Source organism: Drosophila montana, unplaced genomic scaffold, assembly GCF_035044405.1.
Source record: "Drosophila montana isolate Dmon_TW-CO22-7 unplaced genomic scaffold, ASM3504440v1 contig_1505_1, whole genome shotgun sequence".
NCBI lineage: Eukaryota > Metazoa > Arthropoda > Insecta > Diptera > Drosophilidae > Drosophila > Drosophila montana.
Genome location: NW_026996452.1, coordinates 4,267,315 through 4,280,211, shown reverse-complemented (window position 1 = coordinate 4,280,211; position 12,897 = coordinate 4,267,315). Strand labels below are relative to the sequence as shown.

At 36.5% G+C, this 12,897-nt stretch overlaps 1 protein-coding gene across 1 annotated transcript in view; it reads right to left on the bottom strand.

Annotated features, from left to right (window-relative positions):
* The window catches only part of Nlg3 (Neuroligin 3), an 87,958-nt gene that overhangs the window by 6,227 nt on the left and 68,834 nt on the right, over positions 1–12,897 (bottom strand). Inside the window, exons 5-8 of the mRNA XM_064694337.1 lie at positions 5,797–6,018; positions 4,072–4,269; positions 3,600–3,992; positions 2,729–2,765 (exon numbers count right to left, since the gene is read on the bottom strand). Of these exons, the coding sequence (XP_064550407.1) occupies positions 2,729–2,765; positions 3,600–3,992; positions 4,072–4,269; positions 5,797–6,018 (850 nt within the window). The remainder of the gene's footprint in view (positions 1–2,728; positions 2,766–3,599; positions 3,993–4,071; positions 4,270–5,796; positions 6,019–12,897) is intronic.

Below are 12,897 nucleotides of genomic sequence, written 5' to 3'. Positions count from 1 at the left end.
TATTGATTTGAGTCAAGTGTTGGTCGGACTTAAGTATATTCGAGTGTATTAGCGAATCTTCTATGTCTTCTTTAGTTAAGGAGTAGAAGTTGAATTCCTACAGTTTAATACTCCTCAAAGCGGAATATACTTCACCACGTATATAAAAAAAACATTTGACTACTGATAATTTTAATAACTTATTAAAATGGCAACTAAATAAACTATTGTCACGCTTTATATTAAGCACCCATTTAAAGGCAGCTTCCTTTTCAAACTTACTTCCACACCAATCTCAACATTCTTACTTATTTGAATACGAAACTGATTACAGAATATTGTCAAAACAGTTTACCCAACTAATTTGGCAGTTAAAACTTAAATGTCCAGCAACATGAAGCACAGCCACAAAAACACTGCAGCAGAGCTGAACTTCAGCTGTGCCGCAAGACAAACAAAAACTCTTGACAAACATGATAGCTCGAGAGCTAGTTGAAAAATTTGTTTGTTTCGAGCGCTGCACTTCAATATTTGCCGAGTTGCACTTAAAAATTTATCTCTGCTTTTCTGCATAGATAAAATAGCTGCTGCTGTGCTTCTGCTTGTTGTTAGGGGGGGATATTTGGTTGGCTACTCTTTTGGTTTGGCTTGCATTTTATGTTGTGCCAAAAAGCTGTTTTATTTGTTCTTTTTGCATATGTTAATGCAATTCCTTTGCAAAAGTATTGAGCAAGCATGTGTGTGTGTGTGTCTCCTTTGGCATCAGCGTGTGCTTGTGTGCGTGTATGTGTGGGCGTGCCTTGGCCTCAAAGCAAATTGCTTTTAAATGCGCACAAAGCAATATTTATGCTCCTTACGTAGCTTGTGACTAATAGCCTCTTGGGCACTGACAGTTTACAAAGCGCTGAGCGAAAGAATGAAATACTTTTTCGCTTAACGGCCAGCAGCAGCAGCAGCAGCAGTTGCAGCAGCTGGCAGGCGCATCAACAGCCAAACTGCAGCTCAGCAGATCTTAAGTGTGGCTATGCTAGATGTGTTCACATAAGTACATATATATATATATGTACGGCAACACATACCACATGCTTTTAACAAGCTGCTCTTCTTCATTCGAGTTGCTTGAACCGCAGCATCAATTCCCAGTAAGTAGCTTGGGTTTTAATGAAACACCTTTTTCTGTTCTAACTCCTTGAGGCAGCATTTCAGATTTTTTTCGGTTTACCTTAATGCGATTGCATTGTTTATTATTACACATAGGCAATCAATAATCAATGGTCATTTAGTTTCCTTTCGTAATTATTATTTTAAAATACTTTAATACCAATTGGATTGTTATGATACTTTAATTTGGTAGAGCACTATAAATAAATAAGTTATTATTTATTAATTTATGGCTTAGCTGGCTTCAGGTCTCAGTTTCGATTCAAGCAAACAATTATTATCCTTTTATTAGCCAATATATTTAGACTGTGCTCTGGCAGTCTTCTTCGGCGCCTAAACTCTTATGTTATACGTGGAGTTATTTTTATTTATAATTATTATTATTATAAATTATGTTAATCCTTAAAGCTCTGCAGTTGCAGTGCCCCTCTTATCCTTTCCAACAATTCTTTTATTTAGGTAAATTATCTACAGACAATTGCTAATCCGAATATTCCTTTTAAATGAATCTATAGATATAAGTTAAGCTTACTCTCTGAACTGTTTAAGCCCTATTCAAGTTAATTGTTTATATATATACATATACATACTTATGTTGTATGTATTGTATTTCTATCAAGGTTCTATTGATTTTTTAGTCAGGGCTGTCAGCTCGATTTTTAATATAATATATATATATATTGTTTATACTTATATATAAAATGCTATTTAACAATTTATACTCTATTATATAATATGTATTATATTATTTTAGTATTATTTTACATATTATTATTTTATAGTCTATAGCTGAGAGACATTTACTGACTCCTCTTAATACATTGCCTTTTATTATCCGTTGCAACTCATTCTTTATGCTGAATTGTTTGCCTCACTTGAGCATTATTTGCTTTACGCATTTATTAAACATAACTCGGCTAATTTATTATTTCATTGTAATACTATTTGTTGTTGTTGTTTTTTTGTTTTTAACCCATTTCCAATTGTAAATTTTGCCTCGTAGTGGCGCAAATGGCGCATTAATTATGAAATCGCAGCTAATTAGCTGTTAATAATATATATATTAACAATGCCTAATGGCATAGCACAAAGTGCATAAATCAAGTGACGGTGCCAAAAACAATAGGCCACGCCCACAAGCCACCGCATTGCAGACCAATCTCCGTTGATGCCCCTCTACCCAGCAGGTTGTAATTGTATTGCAAAATGGAGTCGCGCATTTGCGTGGTTAATGTGCATAAATTAATAACAAAGCGTATGAGCGTGTTGTGCGTGTGCGGTGAGCGTATGTGTGTGTGTGTGTGTGTGTGCGTTACAGCATGGTCAACATGGCAGCTGGTAGGTGTAAGCTCTAAGCTTATCGCTGCCTAAGCTGACGCCATTTTGAATGTTCGCCGTTGCGAGATAAAATCTTTGAACAGCACGCAAAAGGCGGCAAAGTCAAAACTTTAAATTAATTATATTGCATACTTTTGAGCAGCAGCTCAGTGTGTATGTATGTGTGTGTGTGGTGAGCATGGGTTAAGGGCAAAAATAATTAAACAGCGGCTGGTTTGGCTGCGCAGCGCCAAGCCGCAAAAAAACTTACCTTGACAACTTGTTAATGGCTGTTTTTCTCATTAATACTGCATTAATTAAAAACGCCAACACACACGCGTGTGCGAGCACATGTGTGCGTGCGTGTATGAGTGTGTGTGTGTGTGTTAATGGCGTCAACAAACATGGCAGTTCACAAGTGCAAGTCGTCGTCGTTGTAAGTGACATCAGCAGCAGCCGCAGCAGCGTCGATGGAAGAGAAAAGAAGAAGGAAATTGACAGAAGTGCATCGCATTTTAATATATTTCAAGTGCAAATTTGAGATAAACAAATTGAAGATCTTCAGCTTCAGCCGAAGCTTAAATACACTTACTAAAACAAGCATACACAAATTAATGCCAATGGTAAATTATAAATGTGAATTGCAATAGAAACTAAAGCTCTTGAAACATTTCAATAACTTTTATATTAAATATAAAATTAACTTTATTTAAACACCTGGCTGATAAGCGATATTTATAGACTTTGGACAAACGGAGGGTATTTTCGATTATTTTAAATATAAATGCAAATATTAATTCTCGTATACATTGCTGACTCTATGAGCTTGACTTTATGGCAATCGAGAAAAATAATATAATTATGAATATGGATCGGGTTTCTTTAATGTCTGAGTATCATTTATTTTAAGAACTCTGAATAAATGATAAGCAGGAACTAAGGAATAATCCCAATTTCAAACATTTGATTGCTTAATCGACTCACATCAGACTCAAATTAAACTCTTAAAACTTCTCTGCATCTATTTGATAAATTTATTTGAATTGGCTACGATTTCCTTCATTCAGGTGTGACCAATGCTTTTATTCAAAATACGATTCAAAATACTTTATTATTTGAAAGCATGTACAATTTACACTCACCAATATTCTCCAGTTGACCGGGCGTGCCCCAGCCGCCAGCTGCAGCGATGCCCGCCTCGCCGCCCAGCCCATTTCCGGCGGCGGTCGACGCCTGCGCCTGTGCCTGGGCGGCCGGGGAGCCAGGGCGTGGCGGCACATAGTCGCCGCCATCGATGACAACGCCATCGATGCTGGGCCCAAAGGCGAAACCAAATTCTGGCGCTCTTATGGGCACACTGAGCAGCTGCTCGAGTGTCTTCTCGCGCAGGCACTTCATCAGATGAGCATGCGGCAGGTCCGAGGCGCAGTTCACGTGATGCGCCACAATGGCCGCATACTTGGCGGGATTGCTGACCAAGGACCAGGGCGCCAGTCCCGAGCCAGACATAAGCATGGCCCGATTAAAAAGCAGTCCTAATAATTATAATTTTACAGCACGAATGTGGAATGTGAATTATGGTATGTAGTTTTTTCTTTTATTCCGCACACTTACCCTCCGGCACGGCCATGGATGAAATCAGAAAATGCACACAGGCCGCACCAGTGCCGTGTCCGGCGAGTGTTATGCTATTCGGATCCCCGCCAAAGGACGCAATGTTCTCCTTCAGCCAGTGTAGGGCCGCAATGATGTCCATCAGGCCGTAATTAGCGGGCAGCTTTGAATAGCGATCCGTGTTGGCGTTCAAAAATCCTGCAAATAGTTGCGGCATGGCCGTAATAATTCATCAGCATTTTCTTGTGCATCGATGAGTGGCAGCGGCAGCGGCAGCAGCAACAGCAGCAGCAGCAGCAGCGACAGCACCAGCAAATGAAAATTTAATCGAGAATGGCGGCACAGCGATTTTTCTACTATTTAAAATGTCAGACACATGGGCGCAACACTTGTGAAAATGTGTACAGTCACGCGTGCAAATCATGATGTCAGCACTTCCGTTTCCGCAGCAGCAATACCAGCGCGAAGAGAGCGAAGGGGGGGGGGGGCGGGGGGTGTGCCGGCGGCAGTGGCAGGCATTGCTTCTAAATGAGGTCACACTAATTTGGTGTGCATTTGTATTTGTACCATGGGCAGAAAGTACGCGAAAAGCTGCATTTTCGATGGACGTTAAACTAGCTGCTTGCAGTTGTTGTTATTTTTATGATTGTCTATTCACAATATAAAAGTATAATTATAATATTTATTTCTAATTTTATAATAAACTGAAAACTATAAATATATTAAATAATACCTATCTTTTAAATATAAAAAAATTAATATTAATATAAATATTAAAAAAATATTTAATTTTATTTAAAATTTTTTTTAATATATTTATTTTGTTTAAATATTTTTTTTAATATATTTATTTTATTTTTTTATATATCTTTTATATTTATTTTTATTATATACCATAAATCTTTAAATAGTTAAATATAAAAAAATACACACAAAAAAAATACATATAAGAAATATTTTTAGTAATCTTAACTCAAATTTAATTAAATTAAATTGTAAATTATTATTATAATGAAATATATGCCTTGTAAAAAATGTTATTTTTAAGTACAATTGGTTTTTTTGTTATTTACAAAATAAAATAATTCTGTAAATTTATTTTAATTATTTTTAATTTTATGTAGTTAACTTTAATTTAAATTTCAAATATTTAAATTTTTTCAATTTTAAAAATTTTAAAAAATATATATGAGTTGTTAGACATGAATGAATTTTATGTTTCTAATTTTTAATAAATTTGTATTATATTATTTTTATATAAATTAAGAACAACAAAATTTATTATTTAGTTGACGTTAAATTCATTGCATGGTTTTTACTTTCATATATTTAACTTTAATTGTGGTTGTCAAATGTTTTATTTTTTTTATATTAATCAATAATTATGTTAATGTTTTTTCTAGGAAAACAAATTTTGTATTATTTATTTTTCATGTAGCAAGTTCCACTGTGCTGTATATACTTTTTCATTGGATGCTAACTAAATTAGTTAGATTATGGAATGGGCATTTGCCACGTTGCTGCTGCTGCTGCTGTTGTTTTTGTTGTTTTTGTTGTTGTTGCTGCTGCTGTTGAACGGAAGTGCAGCCATTGCTGCAGTGGCTTAAAAGCGAATCGGCCATTGGACACGTTGCAAGCGTTTGGCTCGATTCGCAGCACTTGGTTGCGTACGATGAGGGCAGCATATCAATTAGCATTAGCATTTGAGTGTGTGCGAGCACTTACCGAGCACTCCGAGGCGATAATTTATGGTTACCACCAATATTTGTCCATAGCTGGCCAGCACGGAGCCATCATATGGATTGCCGCTGTTCCACTCATACGATTCGCCATGCACAAATACCAGCACCGGATACTTGGCCGGGCCACCACTCGATGTGGTAGATGACGAGCTGCCAGAGTTGCCACTCGTCGAGCTGCCACTGCTCGTTGCGTCCCGGGAGCCCACTAGAAAATAATTAGAGAGAAAAAAAGGAAAAAAAAAATAATTGTAGAATATGTTTTCCATTGCAGATAACGGCTGAGAATTTGGTTCAATTGTTTTTGGCTCAAAAAAAAGGGTACAAAATATAAATTAAATGTGTTATAGCTGAAGTCTCCTGCGGTGCAGACAGCTGTTCGTAATGGTGGCTGCATTGAATGGCTGCCATCGAGCTAAATGTTGAGCTTTGATTTTTCGCCAAGTTTTCAATTTGCATTTAAATGCTTCAATTCAAACTCTTCTGCTTCAAGTCAACCCCCATGTTGGCCATTAATCAGCATTGACATGAATGTCTAAGGGGTTAAAAAAAAACCAATCGCCTGTCAAGCGTCTTAGAGTCAAGGCAAACAAGGTCCTGCAAGCCCAAGACAAATGAGTGTCTTAGCCCAAAATAGGCAAATTACTGGAAAACAACTCTTTTTGAGTGCCGATCCGAAAAGTCAACGCAGGTCGTACCGCAAACTGCGGCACGTGTCTGAGCTCAGCACATTTGTTAACTTTCGGGCCGACAAAACAAAATCAATGCTGGCAACTCTGTCCGAAGTGTAGAAAGGTTGAGTAGTCATATGAGCGTGGGTATTATGAGCAGGTAGAGTTGGGCAAAGGTAGGGACTTAAGTGCTTAAAGTTAGACAGCTATCTATGAGAAAGGTTTCCTCTATATGGTTGAGTATTATAATCATTTATATTTGAAAATGTTTGTTTAAATCAAATAAAACTGATGCAGTTTTGCAATGAGAATCTCAGTCGACAATCGAGAAAATGCGCAGAAGACGAGCACTTAGTCTGCATTTATTATAAACAATATTCAATTTTGAATACCAAGAAATAATATTTGTTAAGCGCAAATGAAAAACTGACAGTGGTTACATGTATGTATATTATAGGTACGTTTTGGAAGTTTTACTTTTGTGCAATCATTAGCGGCATAAAACTTTACAGCTGTCAGAAATAGAACACAATATTGGCATCAATGCCAGGTCCATCGAAGAAGAACAAGTCTCAAGTCTCCCAAAAGTAGGAGATCAGAACATTTTCTGCCTGATAACGGACAGGTGCCTGCAAAGGTTACACTCCTGCGACCTACCTAAGAGGCGATTCATTGAAATACCTTCCAGTCTAAGGCCATTTCATCAATCGCCCCACCATTGTAAGTATCCACACCATTGTAAATACACCTCAATGTAAACTCCATGTAAGCTACAAAACATTATAAATATACCCTTATTTCACAGGCTTTCGCTCGGTAGAGCTCAAAAGGTACGGATTTACACCAAAATAAACAATTAGAACATACAAAGCCCTTATGAAATTTGTCCAAGATTTGACTGTTTGAACTTTGTGTTTTGGACTCTATTGACAACTTTTTTCTGAACGTGTTTCATATAGGTATTATACAATCAATTTGCTCAAGGAAACACTTAACTTTGTGTATATTTGCCAGTTTTTATGAACAAATTGGATATTAAATGTTATTCGAAACATATTTATTGATATCATCCTTTGTGGTGTCTGTCTCGACCTTCGAAACAATCGAGTGAAAGTGACCCCAGTCGTTTTCTTCGCTGCACTTGCAGCAAATATTGTGTTTTTTCATATATGTACGTGTTTGGCATTTTGATTGTCTACCACCCCAGATTGGCCAAGTCAAGTTTTGCCAAGCCAAGCCCTACATAGATATTAAAGCTGCTCTACTTACTTCAAATTTTGTGCAACTAAAAATACAAAATTGCACTCAAAATGCATTCATCTAAGATACACACACACACACAAAGAAGAGTATCTAGTGCAGTGCAGCATCTTTGGCAGATACATATCCATATCGCATGTATCTGAGTGCATGTATCTGCACGAGTCAGCAGCAGCAGCAGCAGCAGCAGCCAGAGCCTTGCCACATGGCAAGCTCGAACAAAAGCCACAACAACAGCCCCAACAAGAAAAAAAAAGACAAAAGGAATATGAGCCATGAATTCTTTCGTGCCCATATATAAAACTGTGTTTTTTCTGCTCTCAGTTTTTCATCCTTTTTTTTTTGTGTGTGTGTTCAAAGTATATACACTGGAACAAAAGAACTTGCTTATCAAAGCGGAAAAAGAGTTGCTTGTGTGTGTGTATGTGTGTGGGTGTGGGTGTGGGGTTTCTGTATTAGAAGTGGCAAAACGAGCACCATACTCCGCTTAGAGGCGGGTCAGGCAGAGGCAAAAGCAAGCTACTGTGTCAGTGACTTTTATAAATAGCGTCAGGCATGACACGAGTCACAGACAATGAATGCCACAAGCCCAACTTGCTACATCAAACTTGCTTAACTGGCTCAATTTCTCACTCTCTCTCTCTCTCTCCTTCTCTCTTGCACTCCATCTCGCTTATCGTCGCATCTGAGCAATGTCAATATCTATTTAAAGTCAGCTCCTCACACAAAGTCACATTCACACCTCGCATGACGCTAATTCAATGAGTTTCATTCACGACCTGCTGCTGCTGCTGCTGCTGCTGTTCCTGTCAGTCGTCAGTTCTAGCCAGGTGTAAAGTTAATGGCTATGTTTAAGCCAGCGCTCACACACACACACACACGCCCTAATTTAAAGCCAGATAATCACAGTGCTATGGCAAAACTTTACACATAAATGACAGCTGAAATTGAAATTTGAAAGTTGCCTTGCCGCCTTTAAATTTGTCAAATTTATTTGTTTTGCCGGTCTTAGATAAAGTTCAAATGGTAATTGTATATTTTAAAGTTTTCTTAAACGATCAGCAGGTCTGCTTAAAGGTCTTCAATCCTTCAAGAACATAAAGGTAATTGTTGTTAATTAATCATTATTTTTTCTTCAGAGATTTGATTTGTTGAAAATTAAGCAACCAAAAAAATTAAATGTTGTTTTATGCCTTTTAAATATGCTGTGTATATAGGAAAAAAAAACAAATAAATACCAATGCCTTTAAAAAATTGTACTTTAAATTATATATAAATAAATATCATAAATATTTAAGCTTAATATTATGCATACATATTTATTTGACAGTTTAATGGCAAATAAGTTGTTACATGCATTTTGAATGTCATTTTATTTATTCTTTATAAATAAATAATTAAAATCAAATATTATGGTTTCAAATGTTTTATAAATGTTTATTTTGTATAAAAAGTCAAATTATTTGCAAACTGTTGTGAAGCTCACAATATTTATACAATAAAAAAATTTGTTCGAATGTTATATAAATAAATATCATAAATAATTAAAAAAAAAAATATTTTATATATGTTTATTTATTATCAATAGACAAATTTTTGATAATGGCAAAATATTCCAAAAATGTTCAAAATTAACAAAATATAAAATAAAATGTTGTTTAAGTAAATTCTATTCAAATAAATTTTATAAATATAAGCGTTAAATATTTGATATGTGCCTATCTATTGCACATTTTTAGCAGCTAAAAACGTTTCTTTAAAAATATAACTCCTACACTATAATTTGTTTGTCTTTTGGCATTGTAAGTAAATAATTTGCTGCGCCTCACAAATGAGGCGCGAAATTAAAGTAATTTGTGGGGCCGCGAAGGCTTAGCAACCGCGCAACATGCAAACAGCATTTAAAACTTGTCTTGTACACCATTAAAAAACACAACAACAAAAAAGGAAGAAGAACAAGTAAGCCCAGGCCAAAAACTTTTGATGGCATTTCAACAGGATGCGGGGGGCATGACAAGCCTGGCGACGTCTGTTCTGTTGCTGTTTGCATGTCGCTGCACCCGGGGGTGCTACTTAACCAAAAAACTTTATGGCAGCCCCGAAAAGTCAGCAGACATATAAAAACTAGCGGCCACGCCTCCCGTGCCAACGTCCATAAGAAACCGACCCAACCGACAATCCGCCTTCGCATAAGGCAGCGACAACTGTCTTTTATGTTGCCTAAAAACTTGTAAAATAGTTTCGCTTTGCCACGCCACGCCCCGCCCCGCCCCGACCCAACTAGTTTGACGCATAATTTTGGCAAATGTAAATATTTTGTGCAAATAAATGGAAACAAATTTTAATGTACGTGCTGCATGTTGCATGGCCTGGTGTGGGCCGTCATAACAAATGCGAAGACAAGCGCTGTAACTGGCAAAAACTAATGCGACTTTCGGGGCATGTTAATAACTTGAACATGCTTTAATTCACATGCACGCTTGCTCTCTCCACGCCTCCGAGCCCAGAGGAACCCATAACCCCAACTACAACCATGTGGCAGCTAGTTTGCCTTTTACCCTTTTGCCATTTATTTGCAGCGCGGGCTAAATCTCAGCACTGAGTGCCAAAAGGAAGACACTGCCACGTGGCAAGTGGCAAGTGGCAAGTGGCAGGCTTCAGCTGCCTAAACTTGCACCCTTTTTGCTGTGTGCCGCTCGTGTGCCGCCTGGGGCATGTCTCTTTGCAGCAGTCAACCGTTTTCATGTTACGCCTCGGCTCGCATAAATTTAATCATATTTTGTGGCTACAATCTGCATGCGCATAGGGCCAAGGCCTAAAGCCCGCATAAACGAAGGCTTTTCGGCCAATTCCAACAGCGGAATGTGCGTGTGTGTGTGTGTGTGAAAATAATTCCTGGAAGACTGTAATGTATGCGACTGAATATATATTTAGAGGTCACAAATAGTCAACTTTTAATTAAGCTATCATAATATGTAATTGCATATCTGGATGTTTCTATAAGGTTTCAAATGTTGCTTGACAAACTTTATTTAATGTCACTGGAAAATATTGAAACAATCTAAAAGAGTTGGAAATAAATTTTATAGAATTTTTTTAAAATAGAAAACAATTTGCCAATGCCCTGTGTTTGTTATAAAACAAGAAAGTGAGGATACCCTCGGCACGCCGAAGATTTAATGGCCTGTAACTCGGTATTGCAGGTATGTGAGGATATATATTATATTGTCTCAGTCTGTGCGTTAAACAATCCATGTCCAAATTGTAATACCCTCTTTAAGGGTATAAAGGAATAAGTGAATATTCAAACGGAGCCATATTAATACCAATTTATTATTATTATTTCTTTTATCATTAATTTGTTTATTTTATTTCTTTTCCTTTAATATTTACTTCTGCATATATTTTTGATTAATAGTAACCAAAATGTTTAAACATAACGCATTAAGCAAACAAAAATATAACTTTAAATAACCTTTAAGAATCTTTTATAATATTTAACTACACAATTAATCGATTTCTATGCAGAATTCTCTCATAGAATCTCGTTACAATTACTGTAGAACTTTTATTGTACTTCAATTAAGAGAAGTCCAATGAAATATAATAAAATAAATTTACAGAGTTGTGCAAGCTAAAAATACAACACTTTTAATTAAACCTGTCAAATACTTGATTACATTAATTTCTGTAGTTTTTTCTTGAGAAGTTTTTTAACCATTTTTAAAGAGAAATCTTTAGAAATAACACACAAATTTCTCTTCCAAGCTTGCCATTGTTTTTTTTTCTCACTATTTTCATTGATCTAAGAACTTTCAATTGTTTGTTTCACTCACATATACACACACACACACATATATATATGTACACACAAACACACTTTCACACATACATAAGATATGCGAGGCACGAAGCATGTAGCTCAGTCAAAGGCTGCCTGGCAGGCATCTGCAATACGAAACTAGGTGAAATCAATATCCTTAAGTCATTGTCTTGCCTTGCCCCAGCTGAGCTTTGTCTGGCTGTGCTCCTTGATATCCGGCTCGAGAGAACTCAAACCCATTCATTGTGCCACTCGAGGAGATGCGGCCACAGTTCTCAAGGAATCTAGCTCATTTCATTTTATGTTATTTGGCCGAAATCTCATTTCGTTACGGCGCAAGTTTAGTGCTGACTCTTGTGCTACAGTGAACTATGGCGACGATTGAACCATTCACAATAACAGTAGCGGGGATTTAGTTGGAGTGTGGGAAGATATGCTGTTTTAAATTGACTAAGATTGAAATCAGGCGGTTTGTCAATTATAAATTCATTTCTTTTCTACTCTTTAGAAAAAGTATCTTCAAAATGTTCATATAATTATCACATAATTAAGGATTCACAATATAATCTTATATTTATGCAATTCTTTTTAGGAATCTAGGCATAATCATTCGACGGAAAAGGCATAACTCACACCAATTTATATTTAATTTTTAGTTTTGTTAGTACTATTATATTTAAGTCAACCTATCAACCTTATCTGAAGTCAAACAGAAATGAGTGATAATGGAGGATTGTTAGGCGTTAGAACGCATCAAAGGTTTAATAGTTCCTAAGCCCCGATTTGTGATAGTCATTTAAAATAGTTTTAAGACAGATTCAAATATCTCATCATTCCTTTTGAGAATTTCAATTATTGAAGTGCTACCGTAGCTGCAATTTGCGGTCGGGCCATATTTTATTCAAGCGCCACAGGTTGACTTTAAGTGCAGGTACAACATATTTGTTGACTACACAAAAAGACACAAAGTGAAACAAGAAAATGAAACTCTAAAATTATTTTTTATTTTTATCGATTTAATAAATTGCGCGCTTTCGGCGCTCTTCGTTTTTTATGTCTTCGATTTAAGGTTCGACGCTTTTGGCTTGAAAAATGTGCGCAAAAATTTTGGCTTGGGTTTTTTTTTTCTTTTGCCAGCTGACACAGATACGCTCACGGCAGACTGTATTTTATTATCTTTTGGCTTTTTTGCACAAAACTTTTAGCTTTTAGCCGGGACAAAGGACACAGGACACAGGACATGCTGAGATGCATTTTTAGCTTTGCAGTTTATTACTTGAGGTTCAGTTTTTGCCATTTTTAATGCGTTTCGATTTACCCGTTACCCGTTGCC